Below are 20,671 nucleotides of genomic sequence, written 5' to 3'. Positions count from 1 at the left end.
AATATGAACTTAAAAATGTTTGATTATTGCAATGGTTTCACAATTTTTAATTTAGTTGTGCATGTTCCTGCTAAGAGTTTTAAGAAAATGTTAAACCACTTCTGTTGCTTAGTATTTGTTGAATTCAAGACGAGGGATTTAACGAGACTTGCGGTCTCTCAGTGATTTTTCTCATTAAATTAGAGGTTGTTTTGTTTGGGAACATTTAAAGGAGATGGACCAAAAATATTATTGTAAAATGTCTGGTTGACTGTATTTTATTTTGAAGGTGTAGAGAAAATAAAACCGACACATGACCCAGAAACCGAAACGCATCCTCCGAACTTTTCATTTTACTCTGAAACAAAACACAGGATGGATTTTAACATCAACATAAATATTGTAGGAGAACATGGATTTTTACATTCATTTAAGATGCAAAACAAATGCAAAGCCATTCATATTTAGGTTACTTTTTTTTTTTTTTTACATCTCTGCTCAGAGAGCCAGGAGTTTTTTATTCATTCCACCAATTTATACACTTTATTCACTCTTATTTTTCCTCATCTTTGCTGTTTTGATCATTATTTTTTGCTCAACACTTTAGTTTGTGGCAGTTGTTTTTACATGTGCTTTATCAAATTAACTTGACCTTGAAAATATGAATCATAGCTCAGTATTCAAGCTGCATCTCTGCAGATCAGCCAAACTGACCCGTTCTCTCCACACAGGTTGGTTTCCGTCACTTTACAGGTGATTATACTGGTTTATTTGATTGTTAGAAAATTCTATTATGGAGATTTTTTTGTCCTGAAATTCAACTCATGTGTCCAGAGTGTGAATATGTGTTTATATAGTTGATATTTTCAGAAAGTGATCACCAAAAGCAGATTGTGACAGACATAAACACAATGAAACATCTTATGAAGGTGTGCATCTTTGATTTCACCAAAACAAGTTTGTCGCCTCCTAGTGGGTAAAAGTTGATGAAAACAGTCCAGTCTGTTTGAAAAAGTTTTAACAAATGTCTGTTTATTTTAATAATTAATTCAAAATTTAGTGGATAATATATTCTGGACACAGAAATGTGACTGAAAAAAACAAAAACAAAAAATAAAATAAAATATAAATGAAAGGCTGTCACGGCACAATAGCAGTGCAGTGCATGTGACTGCAGGGGGCGCCAGTGCCTCATGGTAGGAGGTGTAGAATGCATTTTCAAGCCAAATTATCTCCTCTTTGATTAATATCTATTGGGAAGAAAAATGTAAGTCAAACATTACCTTATGTTATCTATTTTCAGAGTGTGAAGGTGAATATTACCTATAATAATTGGGTTTGAAGGGTCCGTGTTTGCTGATGCCGAGGTACTGGGCCTGCTCATCGGTCAGCTCTGTTACATGAGCGTCAAACATTGGCAGGTGCAGACTGGCTACATATTCATCTGGAAGTACAAACGAACATGTAGGTATTTAGATCTCAGATTAAATGGTGAGCAGACCTGACATATGTATGTTCAGCATTAAAGATAAAACTCGCCCATCTTCTTTGGCAGCAGGTAAACGTCCTGTTTGTACCGCCCTGCTGGGGCGTTGTACAGCTCTATTAGAGCCAAAGCCTGAAACACACCAAAGGGAAGTTGAAGGCAAAGTTAGACATATAACTTAAGATTAAAAAAATTAAAACAACAGGTGATGTACCTGAGTTGCAGCTGTGACGGAGAGGACAAATGACGGCACAGTGGAGCAGCTCAGGTTCAGCAGCCGACCCTGAGGGAAAAACAACACTAGAGTGAATAAAAGAATAAAATGATCACAAAAAATTTAAAATAAGAAATAGAAAACATGTCAGATGCTAACAATAATAATGATGATGATTACAACAGCAACAACAATAATAAAGTGAAGCAAATCTGCATACACAGTGCTGCGCAGAGGTGTTTCCATGTCTTGTGCCTTCAAGCTTTTCGTCATCTTATCTATGTACAGCTATTTAAAAAACACTTAAAATGATCAGTTTCTCTGATTTTACTCTTTATAGTTATATGTTTGAGTAAAATGACCATTATTTATTTTAACTACTGACAACATGTCTCCCAGACTCAAAGCAAAAATGTAGTACTTATTAGCAGAAAATGAGAAATGGTCAAAATAACAAAAACGATACAGAGCTTTTAGACCTGAAATAATTCACAGAAAACAAGTTCATATTTATTTAGAAACAACAATTCTAATGTTTTAACCTGATGATTTATTTAAATAATTTCTGAAGAGTTCAGAAATCAATTTTTGGTGGAAAAACCATGAGGTTTTCAATGGGGTTCAGTGCAGCAGGCTCTTAATTTTTTCCAGAGCTGTATGTGTTTGCATGGGTGAATGTGGCTCTCATGTAAAAGCAATGTGAGTGATCAGTACTAATTTCAGTCAATTTATCATCAGTTATTCAGCATAGTAAAAAAAAAAAAACACTGAACATGGACCAGAAAAAAAACCCAAATGCTGTGTAAAGATCATCTGAGGGAGGAGATTCTAGACATCCATCGTAAGTAAAGGTTACAGTCCGTTTCCGAGCCGCTTTATGTTCCTTCACTGTGATCGCAGCCGACAACCTTCCCTGATAGAAGAAATCCAGCAACAAAATCATTCAAAATGTCTAAGCTGAACTTCAGGGTCAAGGAACCCAACTTTCTGATCGGACCGTCAAAGTTTGAACTACCATAAACTCTACGGACAAAGAAGATTGTAATTTTCCATAGTTAATGTTTACAAGTTATCAAAATCCTGACAGTATGTCTTTAGAAAGTTGAAGGTATAACATTTCCTTCAGCTCTATCTCCCACTGTGGGGTCAGAGGTGAGTCCTTGTCTGAACCTCTGATGAAGCCAGAGTCCAGCCGCATGGGCAGCATCTCTGGTTGCCGTCTCATTACTGCAGGGTTCTCCCTCCTGATCAAAACACATCTGATCCGCCTGCTTTCAGACGGTTAGCTGTCTCCGCATGTTCAACAGGGCTTCTGTCAAACTCAGAAATATGAGAGATCCATCATCGCACACAGACAGGCTGCGCTAGCGGTGAATAATCGTGGTAGAAACAGCTTCGTCACCTCAGCCAGGAGGACGACGCGCTTGCCATCAGGCCAGACGATGTGGTCCACTTGAGGCCTGACTCGATGCCACTTCAGCTCTGTGGTCCGCAGACTTGCCTAAGAAGAGGAAATCTCGCACTCAAACACTCGAATGTTCACAAACACAAACATGATTTAGTCTCAGAGAGTTTTTACCAAATCTATCTCAGTGTTTGAGTGTCCCATGTTGCAGACGATGCAGCCGCTTCTCATTCTGTCAAAGTGTTCCCGAGTTACCACGTCCTTGTTGCCTTGAAGGAAACGGCAAAATGCACTGTCTTGTAAAGGTATTTATATTTCTTCAGGTTTTTCATATCCGAAACAAGCTTTTGTGTATTTTTATTACTAATTACAGGTATGTTTTTTACTGTGAAAATACCTGGAGACAACATGCAACCTCCATAAAAAATAATCCCCAGGATTTGCCACATTCTGGCACAACCGGCCCATTAAGAGCATTTATGATCTTGATTTGGCTCAAAAATAAATTGAGTTCGACCCCCTATCACACCTATTACACCTATCACACCTATCACACCTATCACACCTATCACACCTATCACACCTATCACACCTATCACACCTATCACACCTATCACACCTATCACACCTATGCTCTAATATAGCAAAGTATTAGAAAAGTGACGGGTGTGAAACCGCACAGAGATACTTATCCTAATAAAATTAGAAAATGCTCATTTATGAATTCCTTTTTCAAATTTCTCCTAATGTCATTTTTACATAAAAATATTAAAAGAAAAGGTCAGTAGTACCTGTGCAGGTGATCACCATGTCTGCATGTCTGATAACTTCACTCAGTGTAATCACTCTGATGCCATCCATGCTGGGAAGAGGAGGATGACAGGGTTTGTTTTAAACACTCGTTCATTACGTTTAAGAGGGCGGGAGATTTCCCGTCCTGACTCATAAAAGCTTCCTCTTGTCATACCAGGCCTGAAGGGCACAAATAGGATCCACTTCTGTCACGTAAATGACGGCGCCCAGTCCTTTCAGAGCGGCGCAGCAGCCTTTACCGACCTGCGAGGAAACACGGACAAAAGAGGTTGGCTGAGCTGCTGAAAGATTTTGAGATTTTATCGAAAAATCCAGCACGTTTTTATCCCACTGACCTCGCCGTATCCACACACCACCACCTGCTTTCCTCCAAACATGACATCAGTCGTTCGCTTCAACCTGGAAGAGTTCAGCTGGGGTTATTGCGGTGCAAGTCACCCCACCTGTTTGTGGTCACAACACAACTCCTTACCCGTCCAGTATGGACTCCTTGCAGCAGTAAATGTTGTCAAACTTCTGCTTGGTCACAGAGTCGTTCACGTTCATGGCAGGGACGCACAGTTTGCCGGCTTTGGACAGCTGGTACAACCTGAAACACCCACAGAAACATCTGCTCTGGACTGGATTCTGATTACTTGATCCACGCTGTGTGGAGAAACTAACCGATAGATGCCCGTCACGCTCTCCTCCACAATGCCTTTGAGCTTTTTGAACAGGCTCGGATACTTCTTGTAGATCCACTGGGTCAAATCACCGCCATCGTCCAGAATCTGGAAGAAAAAACTTTCAAAATTATCAGCCTGGAGAAATATTAATAAAGGCCACAAAAATAATAACACGGGAAAGTTTGGCTGTTCAAAACTTAAAGCTAGAGAAGCGAGGGAAGAGTTCAACCATTTTTATGTCCTGGAGGTGGATTGTTGCCACATCAGCACAACATCCTACGAAGTGATCTGAGAATTATTGTGTATTGTTGTGTGTTTAGTGAGTTACAATATGACACAGCAATGCACTCAGCCAGTATTTCCTGTGGAAACTGTTGAATGGGAGCTTTCATCCTGGCGTAGTGGAAAACACTCCCTAAACTAGCTAATGATCTGATCAAAAAAACAAACAGCAGTTTCTGAGTAAGTTTCAGAGCTGTGAAGAAAAAGATCTGGTTGTGTTGAGCTTGAGGTCACCAACTGATGAAAGGGATATTCTCTTTCAACAATTAATAGTAGAAACCATGATTCATTGTAAGGCACGTTTTCCAGGTCCTGAAGAAGGCAAAGCACCACCAGACTGGGGCTCTTCCACCTTCTCTGACTCTTGGTGTGACGTTTTCTGATGTTGTTTTTTTATAAGTTTTGTAAATTAGCTGCTCTCATATTTTCTCCAGTGGATTATAAATGTCACTGTGAATCAGTGGAGTCTCAAAACCATAAAAATGTTTTGTATCCCTTTCCAGACAGACAAACGTCAATGACTTAGTTTCTCATCTGTTTTTTAAATTTCTTCAGATGAGGATATAAAACGCTGCTTATTGAGATTGTTTAGCCTACTTCATGTTGTCAGACAGACTCTCTTCAGGTTGTTTCTTCATTTTACTGGCCTGACTGGCCCTTATCTAGCCTGGGTGTGGCTAATATCATTCAGAACATGTTGGCCAGACTTCACCAGGAAAAGCAGATTTGGACTATAAAGTGGACCATCTGTTGGCCAAACAGTCTTGGAAAATCATAAAAAAAAAAACAAATTAAAATCAGAAATGTCTAATTAACCCCATTAGGCATTTTCAACAACACTGTAAAACATTTAAAGGTGGTTTAACTTGAAAATGAAAGTCCACCTGCTGCCTTGAAAACGCAATTTAAGTCAACAAGAAAATTATTTTGGTTTTAACTCAGAAATGAAAGTTCATGAAGTTTAACAACAAGAGACAAGTTGTCTAAACATTGTTTTATAAGTTCGTTAATCTTAAATTGTGAGTTTTAACTTACTGCTGTGATTTAAACCAAATAATTATTTCACAATGTGCAAGAAAAAAAACTGCCCTGACCTCGTTAAAGAGCGCACATTTCTCTATTATTTTCACTCACAATATCAAGTTAAAAATAACTACTTATTTTCCTTTAGAATAATGTAAATCCTTGTTTCAAATTGCATGAACAAAATGTCTGAGCTGATAAACATTACAATGAATTCTGGTCAAAAACATTTAGTGGGAACAGAACATTATCCTCAAGCTTTGCAAAGTGAAAATTGCATTAAAATAAACTTTAGCCTTAATAACACAAAATAATGTAACATGCCGCTGAGCACTCTGGGAAATAGTTCCCACTTAGTTGTCTTTTTCTTCTTTCAGTTTTTTTTAAAGTGCTCACCTAAAAACTCTAGTTTATTCAACTCTTGGAGGTTTGACAACATTAATTAAAAAAGTCAACACAACTTACTTCTGCAAGTTTATCTTTCACAAACTCACACATTTAGGTTCAAAAATTAAAACTGGCCAACTTTATTTGACTTAACGAGTAGAAGTCAGTAGACACAACTAAACGAGACTCAAATGTTTTGCAACGAGTCAACATACCAAGTTTGGCTCCCAGGAGTCAGCGGCCACGCATCGGTCTATACACCACAAGAAGTCCTCCTCCGATTCTCCTTTCCAGGCAAACACCGAGATTCCTGACGAACACCGAGCCACAAAGAGGGCGAGGTCACGAAATGACAAAACAGAGGGAGACGACCGTGTGGGGTTGATGTAACTGGGGTTGATGTAAGTGGGGTTGATGTAAGTGGGGTTGATGTAAGTGGGGTTGATGTAAGTGGGGTTGATGTAACTGGGGTTCACCTCCTTCAGCCAGAGCAGCAGCCACCGCGTTCTGGGTGGAGAAGATGTTGCAAGCGGCCCATCGACACTGAGCCCCCAACGCTGCCAGAGTCTCAATTAACACCTACACAATGATACATCGACGTGGTTATTACATATTTACAGTATTCAATCATTTAAATGCTTTTTTTTTTTTTTTAACCCTACATGTCCTAAATTTAAAATGTCAGACTGGATATGTTCGCTTATTTTATTTCTTTAAATGACCTGTAAGTAAATATATTTGCCCAACAACTGGAATTTTCAATATCCAGCAGTTACTGTATTTTTACCGTGCCCACAGATTAATTTCACTCCCTGCAACGGGGAGTGCAACTCCCTGGAGAGAAATACCGTAATAACCCGATAAGACTGGAAAGCGCAACGCCTCCTCCCCCCGTTCAGAAACCTTTGGAATTTTTCAGAAAGCGCAAAGTGTGTCGGAATTACGGTATTACAACTTTGGCTGGATCGATGGTGTTAAAATGAATTTACTGATTTAAGCTTAAATAATAAAACACAAAATGATTTCGTTCTGCTTCAACACATTAAATCTAGGAGTAATTCCAGTTTGGGCATTCATTTTACACAAAATGTGTAAAATGTATTAAAATCAACCTGGCTCTAGTGAATTATTGTTTCATTATCAAATAATAAAATAACACATAAACCACAGACGTTGAGCTCAACTTAACCAGTTTTACCCAAAGTTTGATTACTGCCTGGCTTTTAGAATAAAAAAATCACCTAATTATAACTTAACAGCAGGAAGTAACATAAAAACAAATTAAAAGAAAGTAAAGAACAGAAAAAAAGTTAAACTTTTGGTGCATACAGTGTGTAGTCACCTCACTTTCTAACAAAAACAATAGAAGGATGAAGCATTCAATCAGATGAAGGTTTTTTGTTCACCAAAGAATCATCTTTGCTCTGCAGAAATGCTGATTTATGTTGTTAAACTTACAGGAATAAAGTCTGAAGGGCAAAAAAGCCACAATTTAGAATATCTAAATTCTCTTCAAAATTACATTATCCAAAAAGGTCAGTATAAACTCTAACATTTTTATATTTGCATATTCAACCTGCTGTGGGATTTTCTGAACAAATGTAAAAGTTTTACTGGACTAGACGAAACCCCCTAAAGCAGTTAAACTGCTGAACTACTCAGTCAGTTGCAGTTTGTGCCGAACTGACCGCTGTCTGTGCAGTGATGTGTGTACATCCCACGACTTTGGCTCCAGCCAGAGGTTTCTCTCCACCTGCTCTTTTCCTCAGGATCATCAGAGCCGGCATTCCTGACGTTCGGGACACATAGTTATTCATAAAGAACTCTGTTCCCGTTTTCCATTTGAGCAACTTTCCCTGAAATGACGAATGAGGGCTGCATGGAATGTATTTGTTGCACCTTGCTGAGCGATGTCTATTTCTTTGCGCCCAAAAGCAGCCTGCTTGATGTTTTTGATGCAGAAGTCCGTCAGGCCCTTGGAGGTCTTCTGTGGCTTCTGTTGGGGAGGGGATTCATCTTCAGAGCTTACGCTGCCCACTGCATTGCAGAAACAAGACAAAATACTCTAAAAGACTCACCTCAACACAGAGTCACAGGGTTTACTCAGGATTTGATTTCCCTTAGGTTATAACTTTTTAATCTGACCTCAGCTTGTTGAAGACTTTGAAGTCTATACAAATCCTGGCAGTGACTGACACATCTGAGAACGGTGATAAGTGGCAAACTGGAGGGATTCATTTTATCAAACGATCTTTTCTTTTAAAGTTAATCTGAAGGAGAAGCTAATCCTCGGAGCACCAGTTTCCAAGTGAAGGATGTGGGGTCAGACCTGAACTGAAGCAGTCTGCAGACAACTGGGAGATGGAGTGAGACAGAGGCCGAGGTCCAGTCTTGGTGGGAAGCTTGTTGAATTCTTCTTGCTGGTCATTGAGCTGAATTTGCTGCAATCAAAGAGAACAAATGACACAGGCAAATGAAATAATCGAGGGTTTAAAAAGACATAAAAACATCCACAGGTCACTTAAAGACTGTACTCAGTAAATTAGCACAACCTCATCAACATTAGCTGTTTCTGCTCACCATCCACTGTGCATGCTCAAATGCTGAGCTGCTGTCACATGAATCCCACCTGGCCATGTCCTCTCTCTGCCTGATCCTGAAGCTCAAACATTTACTATTCCTCTCCTTATTTCATCTCGCCTCAGGGTGCAGACTTTTATGCACTCTTCATCACAGACACACCCACCTTCAGAAACTAAATCAGGGTCACGTGTTTTAGAGAATTACTGTGGAGTTCAGCTGGAAACTCTGCAGTCAGAAGGAATTTGAATTATCTCTGTGACAAAGCGAAATACGTCAGAAATTACGTCAAAAAAACCCCCAGTTTGACTTAAAAATGAACTAGAAAGTAAGATGACTTAAGGATTCACATGTCCCAAGACGAGACTGAAGCAGAGAGAAAACCTGCTTCAAAAACAAGACCTGAACAGCTACAGTGCAAATCTATGATGTGAGTTTTCCTTCAGATATAAATGATTTTGTTCATGAGTTATTTTGTTTAGTACAGTATGAAGTCTTCCTGATCTCCCTCCTCTTACTCCTCCGTATTGTTTGCGTTTTCCCACATTCTCTTTGTGATATTTGTGAACCCTTCCCACCTTCTGTATTATTCTAAATCATGTTCTTTGTGATTCCTAGAACCTCTTTATGATTCCCATCATCTGGCTTCTCGGTATTTTATTCTCAGTGTACCTGAACTCTCCATCCTCCTCCCCGAGCATTAATCCATGTCTGCTCATAAAATGAGAGATCGTTGACTTCATGCCCTGCAGCTTGGTCAATTTTTGATAAAACCGCTTAAGTTTTCAAGCAATTCTTATTGTGACATCTCAGTTTTGGAAAACAGTGTCAGAGAAGCATCTAAAAGCTTCACCAGATATTTGGTTCAGGTCTAAACCTAAAATAGCGATGTGACAAAACCATGGAAGCATGAGTAATAGTCAAAGTTTGAATAAATTTTCCCATGTCTGCAGTTGAAGCAAGGCAAAAGACAAACTAGACTGGATGATTTTAACTCCCAAAACATGCAAGAGAACCAGGGCTGCCATTAAATGTGAAGAACTGCCTGGTGATAATCTGCTGTAAGACATGTGTGATCATGAAGAGGACTGTCAAATTTATTTTAAATATAAAACCATAGTTTACCCTCTTCTTATGTTTTCCTAAAATAATAAAAAATAACACACAGCAGAGTTACAAAATTAACACCATGCATGAATGAAAAGGATTTATTCTCACTTGTAAAATCAGAATTAACTTCTTTGCTGCTGCACTAAAATCAAAGTTAAGAGGGTTCCTTAGACATGCTGCAGAAAGACACATGTTTTCCTGAATATCTCCTCCGTTATTATTCCCTGAAAACACTGGACTCTTGATCTTAATCTTTAGCACAGAAAGACATTAAGCTGTGACTTGGAGCAGCTTGAAAGTTAACTTAATGGTCCAGAAATAAAGAAAGGCTTGAATTCAGGCCAGCTGCTGCGAAAGAACTGAAGATTCTTTAACTCAAAATACCTCAGAGTGAATCAATCATTTTACAATAATCCATTTCAGACACTCAACACACTGCAGTGTTTATATATATATATATATATATATATATATATATATATATATATATATATATATATATATATATATATATATATATATATATATATATAAAACAACTAACACTCAAAAAGCTTATGAATCTGTCCTATTTGAAGCCCTGATCCTCCGTGAGAAGAAGAAGAAGAAGCAGCTGTGGTACCTTGATACAGATGGACTGCACTGTCTCCTGCTCCTTTGCTTTAGAGACGTTCACTAGGTTGTACACTTTCTTCATGTTGTGCCGAGCGCTCCCACTGTGACACTGAACAGCCCCACAGAGCTGCAAGCCAACACTGCGAAACTTTTCACAGAGCCAAAACTTTACGTCACGCCCACGCCCAACAGGTGACAGAGGACAGAGGGGATAAATAGTGAACTCTTTGTGGACTCAAAGCAGAGGACGCTCAGGAAAAGATGAGGGGTAGAGTTAACGTGAGGCCACGGATGAATAAGACTATGTTCCTCGGAGAGAACCATGCTCTCGACGGAAAAAGGGACGACAGAGAGACGGACGTGGACAGGCTGGGACCGTAAGGCTGAGAGAAGCGCAACAAAGGAACCAGCCCAGTGAAGAAAAAAACCCAAAAAACACAAACTGTTGTTGCATTCAGGAACAAACAGAATACCTGCTACTTTATTTATGTACTCTAAATGAGACTGAAGAGATTAAATTGTTTTCTACTACATGTTTGAAGCTGTTGTGGATCTTAAATTGATGAAGAACGTAGATTTGGACTTTTTTAAACGACTTATTGATGAGATGTTGAGATTTTTGAGGTCATTTTACTAACATTTCCTTATTGTTTAGTAGAAAGGTATTTAAACTGCATGACATTGGTATCCTTCAACAAGCCTCTCACAATAATTTGATGGAGATTTGCTCCATTCCTCCTGACAGAGCAGGTTTGTAGGCCATCTTGCTCACATGTATTTTCTCCTTTGCCTACAATCGTTCTTATTCCTGAAAATCATGTCTTGCCACGGGGAAGCCACCCTCACTAGAGCTGTGAAACATTTGGTTTAGTCTGAGTACCCCATACTGTAGAGGGATACAGAACAGTGTTTCTCTCTTTTTTAACGTAAAATCTTGGCATGCTGTTCATTGCAATCTAAGGGAATGTACATAAAACTGCAATTGTAAAGTGCCGCCCTTCTACTACCCCTTTCTAAGATAAAAAATGTAGACACGGCCCTGGCGATGGCCACTCTAAGACACTGTCTTGACCTTCAGCCATTCATTTGTGTTGGATGCTCAGGATCATTGTCCATTTTGTCTAAAAGTTTTAACTTCCTGCCTGATGTTGCTTCATTATTCCCACCTTCTGTTTCACGTAGTGCACCAGTCCCTCTCACAGAAAACACAGATCATGATGCTGCCAAACCTCATATGTCCTCATTTGGATGATGCTCTAAAGAGGATGATTCCTATTTGTTTCTCCAAATGCAGCGAGCCTCATTTTAGCAAAACACTTCAATTAGACCACAATACAAGTCACCAAATATTAAGGTCTTTTCTTTGCAAACTATTTTACATTTTCATGTGACTTTTGGAATAATCGGTCTTTCTGCCTAAAGCGGGTCAGGACTTCACACTCTCTCACCAGCTTCACCCACTACCTTCATAAGGTCTTTTGTTTTTTGTTCTGGGGCTTATATGCCTTTTGTTTTTATCACCAAATCATGTTTATCTCTGGCTCACAAATCACATCTCCTTGATGGTTAGATTTTCCCATGTTTGTGTAAACGTAAACTTCATTTCAGTTTGATAACACAAAAAGGAAGCACTGTGTTTAAGGAGTTGCCATAATATGAGGGCCATTTAGGACAAAAACGATGTTTTGTCTCTCACATACTGCTAAAGACTCAAAATTGTATGTGCGTGTGATATTTTAGTAGTCAATATGAGCAATTTTAGTATTTCGTGTGCATGTGAGAGAAAAATTGTATGCTTGTGACATTTTAATAGTATATATGTGCAATTTTAATATTTTGTGTGTGTATGAGTCTTTAGTAGTGTGTGAGAGACAAAACACAGTTTTTGTCCTAAACGGCCCATCATACCATAAACTACATTCACAGGATTATCTCCATTCAATTAAAATATTGTGAACTGATCTATAGGAAGCAGACATAATCAAGAACATCATAATCTGGGATTTTCTCATTTTTTATGCATCTAAACCTCTAAATTTGCAGAACTTAGTATTCATATTTAATATCACACATTAATGAAAGATTATGCATCTTTTTATTGGCATAGGAACTCCATGTAGCCCCATCATGACAAGACCCAAACCCTTTTGTCATTTTTTCTACAAAAGCATTAAAAATAATTTCTTTCATTTGATTCGTACTCTCAACACCAGTGAAAAGTCTCGAATGAGAGACTATTCTTATCAGAGAGCGAGTGACGCATGTGGTGAAACATTTCTAGAGGCCTGCAGCATGTGTCTGAAATCATTAACTGCCTTAGTAGATGCAAATCCACGCTCCCTGCATGAGGAGTGCAATTACAAGAGCACTTTATGTTCTACACTATTGTATTCTAAGCAGGCAGTTAAAAAAAAGCTCTTTGCTCACCATGTTTGTCTTCAAAGCCTCGGCCTCGCTGACTTTCCGCCCCAGTTTGGATGGTTCTGCCTTGTCTCTGTCGCGAGGCGTCCACCTGCTCTCTGCTGCCTTCAGCATCCTCAGCAGAGTTGGGCTGCATTTTACTGCGCTGTCTTTGGCAGCCTCTTCTGTGTCCTCCTCCTCCTCCTCAGCTCTCTCCTCTGTGTATGGTTCTGGAAAGTATTCGGGTAATGGCAGGTCCTCCCAGGAGCTGCCTATATCTTTCTTTTCCTTCGCCATTACCCCTGTGCTCTGCAGGAATGAAGTGACTTAGGTTTGCTCACCCTCCGTCCTTTACCCACATCATTTCCCTCCTGATAGACATGTGTTAACCCCAAACAGCAGCACTATCTGGTCACTTTGACAAACTATGGAGCAGATAATTGGTACTTGATGTATTGTGTACAGGGTAAATACTGATCTGAGTCCGCTTACATAAAAGTGTAACTTTGATTAGTATAATTGTGTCTTACCCAGAACAGAACTGAGCTGTAGACGCAGCGATCTGCCCACCCTTAATGGTTCTGTTCACATTTGAACTGACAGATCTTTGGTTGTGCTCTCTCTGGACTTGCAGAGCTACTTCTTGTTCCAGTGTTGATGTTGATAACATTGGCACCAAATACAGTAGGAGTGGAAAGACTGGAGCCACATGAACAGGGGGAAGCATCATAAACAAACAGGTATGGTGACTCTTTTGCTTACAATAAACCCCAAAAGCATCAATAGAGGTCCCATGTTGATCGACTGTCACACAAACACAAAACACCAAGATGGGAAGATTAGACGGTGCTGGCTCAACATGCACTGACTAATATGACAGCCTTAAGCTGACACATAATATTTAATATGATATTATTAAACTTCGGAGCTTTTGTCAATAAAAGTATGCACTGTAGCACATGCAAAGCTTTGCAAAACTATCCACAGCCCTTAAATTTCACATTTGTCTTAATCCAACCATGAACTTTAATTCTTTTTATTGGAATAGTGATTGACCAACAGTAGGTGGCGCTCATCTGTGAGGTGGTTCTGGTTGCATGTTTTGGGTTGTTGTTCACCTTATAAACCAAGTTTGAAGTCTTTACCAACGTCTAACAGGTTTTCTTTCAGGATTACATCATCGACTCTAAGCTACGTTTCACCAAGAGAAAAGTGTGAATGTAAAAATGTAAACTGTGGTTTCATGGACCAGAGCTCCTCCAGTCAGATGTTTGCTGTGCTTCCTGTGTGGCTTGTGACAAACTTCTAAAAGGACTTCTAACAACTTTGACTGTTTTTCTCCTCTATGAAGTCCACATTTTTTAATAGTTCTTGTGTCAGCACAGATTAAACTTGAGCTCTGGATCTCTGTTGAGGAAATTTTTTTATTTGAATTGATATCCCTTATTTTTAGAGCTGCAACAGGACAAATCAGCCCAAATATTAATTTTCAGGCCTCCATTATTTAGCTTCTGAGGGCAAAAGTATCAATGAAATAGCTTCAGATCCACTTGAGGGCCCAACAGTTCTTTTTCCACCGTTTACCTCCAGAACTAAAACTTGGGAGATTATGAAGCTGCTTATGATGTCCAACCAGACCAGCTAACTTTCATTTCTAAATCAATACAGGTCACAAGACTCAAATACATACAGTTGGTGTACACATTTAAACATTTACAACATTACAATCGATGGACTCCACAGGCAAACGGGGACAAAATAAAATTCTCACAATAAGACTCCGCAGAGCTAAAAAAAAAAACTTTTGGGAATTAAAAACAGTAGCAGGTCTTTGTTAAAGTATAATAAAGCACACACACAATTTTTCATGATTTAAAAGAAATGCACAGTGACCAACAGAATCCACTTCTGGCCGTTTCAGCTTTCGCCTTTATTTTTATTAAGGGAGTCCATGAGTTTCAGCTCCATTCTAGGCAGGAAACCATCGTCCCCGAATGTTCTTGTACTGGCACAGGAGCAGGTGCTTGAAGGTGATCTTGAAGGTGTCGTTGCAGAGGGCGTAGCAGGCGGGGTTGACGGTGCTGTTGACGTAGCAGAGCCAGTACAATGTGCTCCACAGTGTTTTTGGGACGCAGTTGTTGCAGAGTGCGTGGACAAGGACCATGATGTTGTACGGCGTCCATGTGACGATAAAAGCAACCATGACAGCCACGATGGTGCGTGTCACTTTTTTTTCCCTGCAAGTACTGACCCTCCTTCTCCACTTTTCCAGAATTTGCACCCTCACATTACGATCAGAAACCTGAGGGACGAGAGGAGGAGAAGATACAGGTTTCCATGTTGACTATTTTAGGTTCCAAAGTTGTGTTTGTTTTTCATTTAGCGTATTATGAATAATAATTGTTCCTATTCAAACAAATGTCAAGCATTTACAAATGAAGACTATTAAAAAGGCTTAAAGGCTACTACAAAACGGAGTAAATTACTTACTGTATGAGATTTTAACTATTTTTTTTACTGCAGATTTTAACTTGAATCTCTAAACACATACTACAATTGTAGAAATTGTTTTTAGTCATAACTTGGCAGAGTAAACTGAGCAAAACCAACTATAGTAGACTCTTTAGGGTCTGACTCTCCATACCCACTTTACCATAAAGCTGTCATAATGCTACAGAGATGGTCGAGGCGCCGAGGCGTTCCACCGGCGGCCCACTGAGGTTTTGTATTAAAGGATGTTGACAGGAAATGTAAAAATATTACTGGGTAGTTATGTTACTAGAAGACATTGTCGACAATACTTAAACCCACAAAGATAGTCTTAAAAACAACAAATCAGAAAATATAAATTATTTGGACTTTTGTCAAAACCAAATTAAGTCAGCAGCTCCTTAAGGCTGCCCAGGCCTTCAGTGGCCCCACTAATATTATAACAGACCACTGATATAGAAATTTAACATTTGTTTATTCAGAATGACAACGACTAAATGGTTTCAGCATAGATAAATTCAAGGATTTTAAATTGTTTAACATTTAAGATTTTAAGGAGCTGGTGCAAAGAACAATCTTCATAGTTATACTGTTTTGTTACGACAGCTACTATGTGATGCTATGAATTTAATCTTTGAGTCTGAGTTCTGTTGGTTCACAAACTCAGTAAACTACAATTACAACTGATTGCTTCCAAGGTTGGCCACTTAAACTACACCTCCTCTCTCAGATTTCTCTAAATCGGTAGCTGAATTCTGTTAAGATGGTGTCTGGGTTGGAATTTTACTCACATTTGTAAAGCTCCTTAATGAGCTAAGTTCTCTGGAAGTCGAAGCGTTGACAGTCTCTGATGCAGAGTCCAGTTGGTCTGCCTGCGATTCTCTGAAGAGTGCAGTTACACTGTGCTGCTGCAACATTTCCTTCTCCTTCCCAGCTGCAGTCTCCTCCTTGTCTTGTTTGGTTGTGGAACCGATCACTTCCCCTTGGACGAAGGAGACAATTTCTGATAAACTTGAACCTGAGGTTCTCCTGCTGTTCCTCCTTATGCTGTTGTAGCTGGTCTTCGCGATCCGCCAGTACAGGCAGGCCATGATGCTCAACGGCAGGTAGAAAGTTATGATGGAAGCCACGAACGTCACCCATGGGTTGAAGAAGAACTGGCAGTGGCAGTGAGTAAAGAGCAGAGATCTCCTTCCTGCAATGAACTGCCAGGACATGATTAAGGAAGTCCATAGGACGAAGGACAGGATCCAGGCCGCAGCAATCATCATCCCAGCAATCTTGGTGCTGCGACATGCTGGGTAGGTCATGGGTTTAGTGACACAGAAGTACCGGTCAAAGCTTATGAGGAGCAGGTTCATGACTGAGGCGTTGCTGACAACATAATCAGCAATCAACCAAAGGTCGCACTCCACCTCTCCCAGAGGCCATTGGTCAATCACAATGAAAATGGCATAAAAGTTCATGGAGCAGATCCCAATAAGGAGGTCTGCACAGGCCAAGCTGAACAGGAAGTAGTTGTTGATGGTCTGCAGGTTCTTGTTTACCTTTAAAGGAACGACACGGAGCAGGCTGTCAGATCCTAATCTTTTTTGTGCAGTATAATGTATGTTCTCTCGTTCCTATTAGATTATCCTTCTGCACAGGAGCACACACGCTGTATTCTTATCTCTAAGTCTGGTTATGTTTTTAAAGTGTGCAGGAATGGATGCTCGAGTCAAACTCATTAATTATGAAAAATTTAAAAAAGGAAGACCCCAACCTTTATGGAGAGTATGACCAGGATGTTCCCGGTGACAGTGATCAGACTAAGGATTCCAGCTGCCAGCAGGATGAGCACTATCTCCGCTTCTGTGTATGGGCTCCTTGAAAAGAGGCCGGCGTGACTGCCACCAGTCATGTTAATGATGGAAGACGCATTCGCAGTCTCCATCTTGCCTGATGTCGCTCTCAGAGAGACTTCAGGCTTCAGTCATTTCTGCACAATCCCTGGTAATGACAGAGATTGTAAGGGAAATAAATCATTGCGTTTAGGCGTGTTTTGCTTCATGTTCTGTCTTGTTTATTTTCATGGATCATTGTGTGTTACACTCGGGTTATAAGCAACTTGCAGGCTATGGGAGTGTTTCTACAAGCAAGGCCCACGTAAGCAGAATGCGCCGATGTGACAGGAATAAAGGTGGCAACCGGTGTGTTTACTAGGCCACACTTACATGAGGCACACCAAAATAAAACTGGATTAAAAACCAGCATACTGTGAAACAAGTTGTTTTAATTGAGTTATGAAAGACTATGTCATGTGGCGTACAAACATATTTTCACTGGGGCGACCCACATGTAACGTCAAGCCACTCGTGGTGTTGTTTGATGACATGCATAAAAGCTTCTGCATAAAAAATAGAGATGCTTCCATTAATGTATTTCTACAGGACTGATTTTAATGTTTTAAATCAACAAAAAATAATTAGCTCTCTTCTACTCTGTGACCCATCGCTACAGCTACAGTTGTTGAGCTAGAAAAAGCAGCAGGAATAGAGATGCAGCCTGTAAACAATGTGATTATGTTTTGTATATTGATCAGAAAATCTAAATTAGTTTAGTCAACCAGCAGGTTGTTGCTTGCTGCTTTTTAGCCTGCTTTTAACCCTGTAAGTGACTCCATCAGGCCTCAGGAGAAGATCGTACTGTACCTGAGAGACGTTTTCTTCCTGCTCTTACAGCCAGATGAAACTTCATTACAGGGTCTCTAACTTCATCCCTCACTCTTCAAAGATCGGTTTTGGGACAATTCTGTCACAGATAAAATGAGTTATTTATATAACAGGACAGAGAAATGTTTTGGGAATTTAGTGTTTTGGAAGCTGGAGTTGTACTGCACATGTAGATACATAATCTGCTTATGGATGTACCAAGCTGGTTCTAAAGTTTGAAAACTAATAAAGCTAAACCAAACAGACATAATTTATTTGAGTTAAATAGTCACATTAAGGCAGGGTAAAGATCTGGGGAATTAAGGCAATTCAGTGTAATTGACTCCCACACATTGGCAGGCACAATTAGCAGTTCTTTTACACAAAAGCAGAAGCTATGAATGACGTACAATTTATAAAAGCACAAAGTTACAAACGCGCTACTTGTTCTAAATAGTCTTTCATTTTCTCTTTGAATTATTATACATTAATCTCCATCAATTTATTTTTTTTTTGCATTCATTTCATTTGCACATAAGTGATGTAAAGTCAATTTACCATCTACACATACGTATTTATTTTAATGAATGTGTATTTTGCAAACATTGTACTTTATATAAGTCATAGGTGCAGATCAGGTGAATTATAATGATATTTTGGGATTTTTAAGAATATAAACAATACTAAAGAATTTGAAAATAATGAAGTTATGGTATTTTTTGGTATGGAGGGCATCATGGAGCTTCTGGCCAAGGGACGTATTAAACCTGCCATCATCTGTTGGTATCATCAGTTTATACCCGTTTATACACAGGACTGCCTATTAACACCGTGCAATTTCCAACAGCGAAAAAACTTTTTTTTAGAGAATAGGAAGAGGCAGAAGAGGCTGAGGACATCTGTTAGTTTCCATCGCTCCAACATCATCAGGCAATGGTTGACAACCCACAACAGGATGCTGATGGAGTTCCTCTCACCCCGTTCTTCATTCAAATTGCTCCTTCTGGTTCCTGGACACAGGCACTATTCCTAATCATGACCCTGAAAGGATAAAATGACCTGTACAATGGATGCACGGGTAGGTGGAGAGAGCTATTCAAATAAATCTGGCCCTGCAGAAACTAATATTTGCTCCCTAAACATAATAAATGGTTGTGCTATCCTAAGCAATAACAGCCTTTAATTTTTTTTTGCAATAATTGGCTAGTCCGTCAACATATTTATGTAGAAAATTTAGCTTACTGTTTTAAACTTATGCATAATTGGCTAGAAGTCTAGCTGAACAAACAAGTTAAATTCTGACAGCAGACAGTAAAGGCCTTCCTACTTTAAAGAACTAAAACTCACTGATAAAACATGAAATAGTCACAGCGCCAAACAAACCGCACAGCATTCTGGGGGATGTAGGAGCCGCTCAACCTCTCAAGGCCAGCGAAGCAAAGTTGGTGACATCAACTCATAGACATGAATACGTATGCATGTCTATGACATCAACTACTCACTCTCTCTTTGGTTACCTAGCAACAACCAGTTGAGTAACTTGAGCAGAAGCTGCTCAAAAATAAACAGTTGGGTGGAGCGAAAACTGTGGACAGAACTGGAAAGTCACGCCATTAATTTGTCAATATTTCAGATATTTGAAACAAACAAACAGAAAAAACCGAATCCATAATTATTAATATCGATTGATATGAAAGATTATGTCTTGACACGTTTTTCAGCCATGTTGTCCAGCATTACAAGCCCAACTTTATTATTAACAATTAAGAAAAGACATTTATCCGGAGAACCATTAGCTAACCAGAGCTAACCAACAAAAAAGACCAATATGGAAGTTCAAACTAATAAAACAGAAGCTGTAGCTCACCCGTCATCTGCAAAATCATCTGTAATGTCATGAAAGATGGAGAATTCAGTCACGTTTCCTCTTCTCTGCCGTAGTCCCTATCAACGTCATCACCATAGCAACCTAAAACTGTCAGGCATCGTGGCAGGCGGCGAAATTCTGAGCGCCCCAAAGACATTAAATTCAGCGATGCTGATTGGCCAAATATTTATTATTTTCTCCTAGCAACTGCGCGTGATTGGCTAGTTAGTTTCAATTCTCGGGAGCTATCAGAAGTGCCCCAGGTGGGTCTATAGGGCGGGGGTGTGAGACTTTTACTATTAAACGAGCCATTTTACCCCTTCTTCATCCAAAGAAAAATAATCTGGAGCCGCAAAACATGACACAGCTCATATAGCTGGACAAGTTTGATTCCTTTTCTATTTCAACCTGTTATATTATGACAGGTTAGAGATCAGAGATATCAGATACTGTCCATGTGTCGTTGTGATATCTAGTATCAAAGACTAGATGCCACTTGTGAGTGAGAAATTTAACATCAGACTGAGATGCAGCCTCATACAGAGGTGTAAGAAACATGAAAAAAGTTTGTGCATCCCCAGCTAAAGAGGAATTCAAAAATAAAGATGTAGTATAAAATTAACATGGAAAATATTTATATAAAAACGGGAACACATTTGGTAAAA

General features: G+C 39.4%; 2 protein-coding genes across 5 annotated transcripts; both read right to left on the bottom strand.

The window, feature by feature from the left end:
* Nucleotides 1–304: 304 nt before the first annotated feature.
* LOC102222723 (S-adenosylhomocysteine hydrolase-like protein 1) lies at nt 305–13,543 on the bottom strand. 4 transcript variants are annotated; one of them, XM_023344475.1, is made up of 18 exons: nt 13,490–13,543; nt 12,987–13,268; nt 8,584–8,695; nt 8,154–8,291; nt 7,943–8,043; nt 6,731–6,833; nt 6,470–6,564; nt 4,561–4,667; nt 4,370–4,486; nt 4,233–4,296; nt 4,052–4,140; nt 3,876–3,946; nt 3,259–3,353; nt 3,082–3,180; nt 1,680–1,748; nt 1,519–1,597; nt 1,303–1,423; nt 305–1,229 (listed from the first exon to the last, which is right to left on the bottom strand). In XM_023344475.1, the coding sequence occupies exons 2-18, from the start codon at nt 13,254–13,256 to the stop codon at nt 1,223–1,225; spliced, it is 1,737 nt and encodes a 578-aa protein (XP_023200243.1). In that variant the 5' UTR covers nt 13,257–13,268; nt 13,490–13,543; the 3' UTR covers nt 305–1,222. The 4 variants fall into 4 exon arrangements, with proteins under 4 accessions (XP_023200243.1, XP_023200253.1, XP_023200260.1 ...); XM_023344485.1 differs by lacking the exons at nt 12,987–13,268; nt 13,490–13,543 and adding an exon at nt 10,567–10,646; XM_023344492.1 differs by lacking the exons at nt 12,987–13,268; nt 13,490–13,543 and adding an exon at nt 8,835–8,921.
* A 1,320-nt stretch (nt 13,544–14,863) lies between these two features.
* LOC102222978 (muscarinic acetylcholine receptor M2-like) lies at nt 14,864–20,074 on the bottom strand. Its single transcript, XM_014473094.2, has 5 exons — nt 20,007–20,074; nt 18,140–18,239; nt 17,212–17,438; nt 16,241–16,996; nt 14,864–15,261 (listed from the first exon to the last, which is right to left on the bottom strand). The coding sequence occupies exons 3-5, from the start codon at nt 17,380–17,382 to the stop codon at nt 14,929–14,931; spliced, it is 1,260 nt and encodes a 419-aa protein (XP_014328580.1). The 5' UTR covers nt 17,383–17,438; nt 18,140–18,239; nt 20,007–20,074; the 3' UTR covers nt 14,864–14,928.
* Nucleotides 20,075–20,671: the final 597 nt, after the last annotated feature.

The sequence above is a fragment of the Xiphophorus maculatus genome, chromosome 2 (genome assembly GCF_002775205.1).
Source record: "Xiphophorus maculatus strain JP 163 A chromosome 2, X_maculatus-5.0-male, whole genome shotgun sequence".
In the NCBI taxonomy this organism is placed as follows: Eukaryota; Metazoa; Chordata; class Actinopteri; order Cyprinodontiformes; family Poeciliidae; genus Xiphophorus; species Xiphophorus maculatus.
Note: the sequence above shows the minus strand (reverse complement) of the source record. Positions and strands in the feature narration are given on the sequence as shown.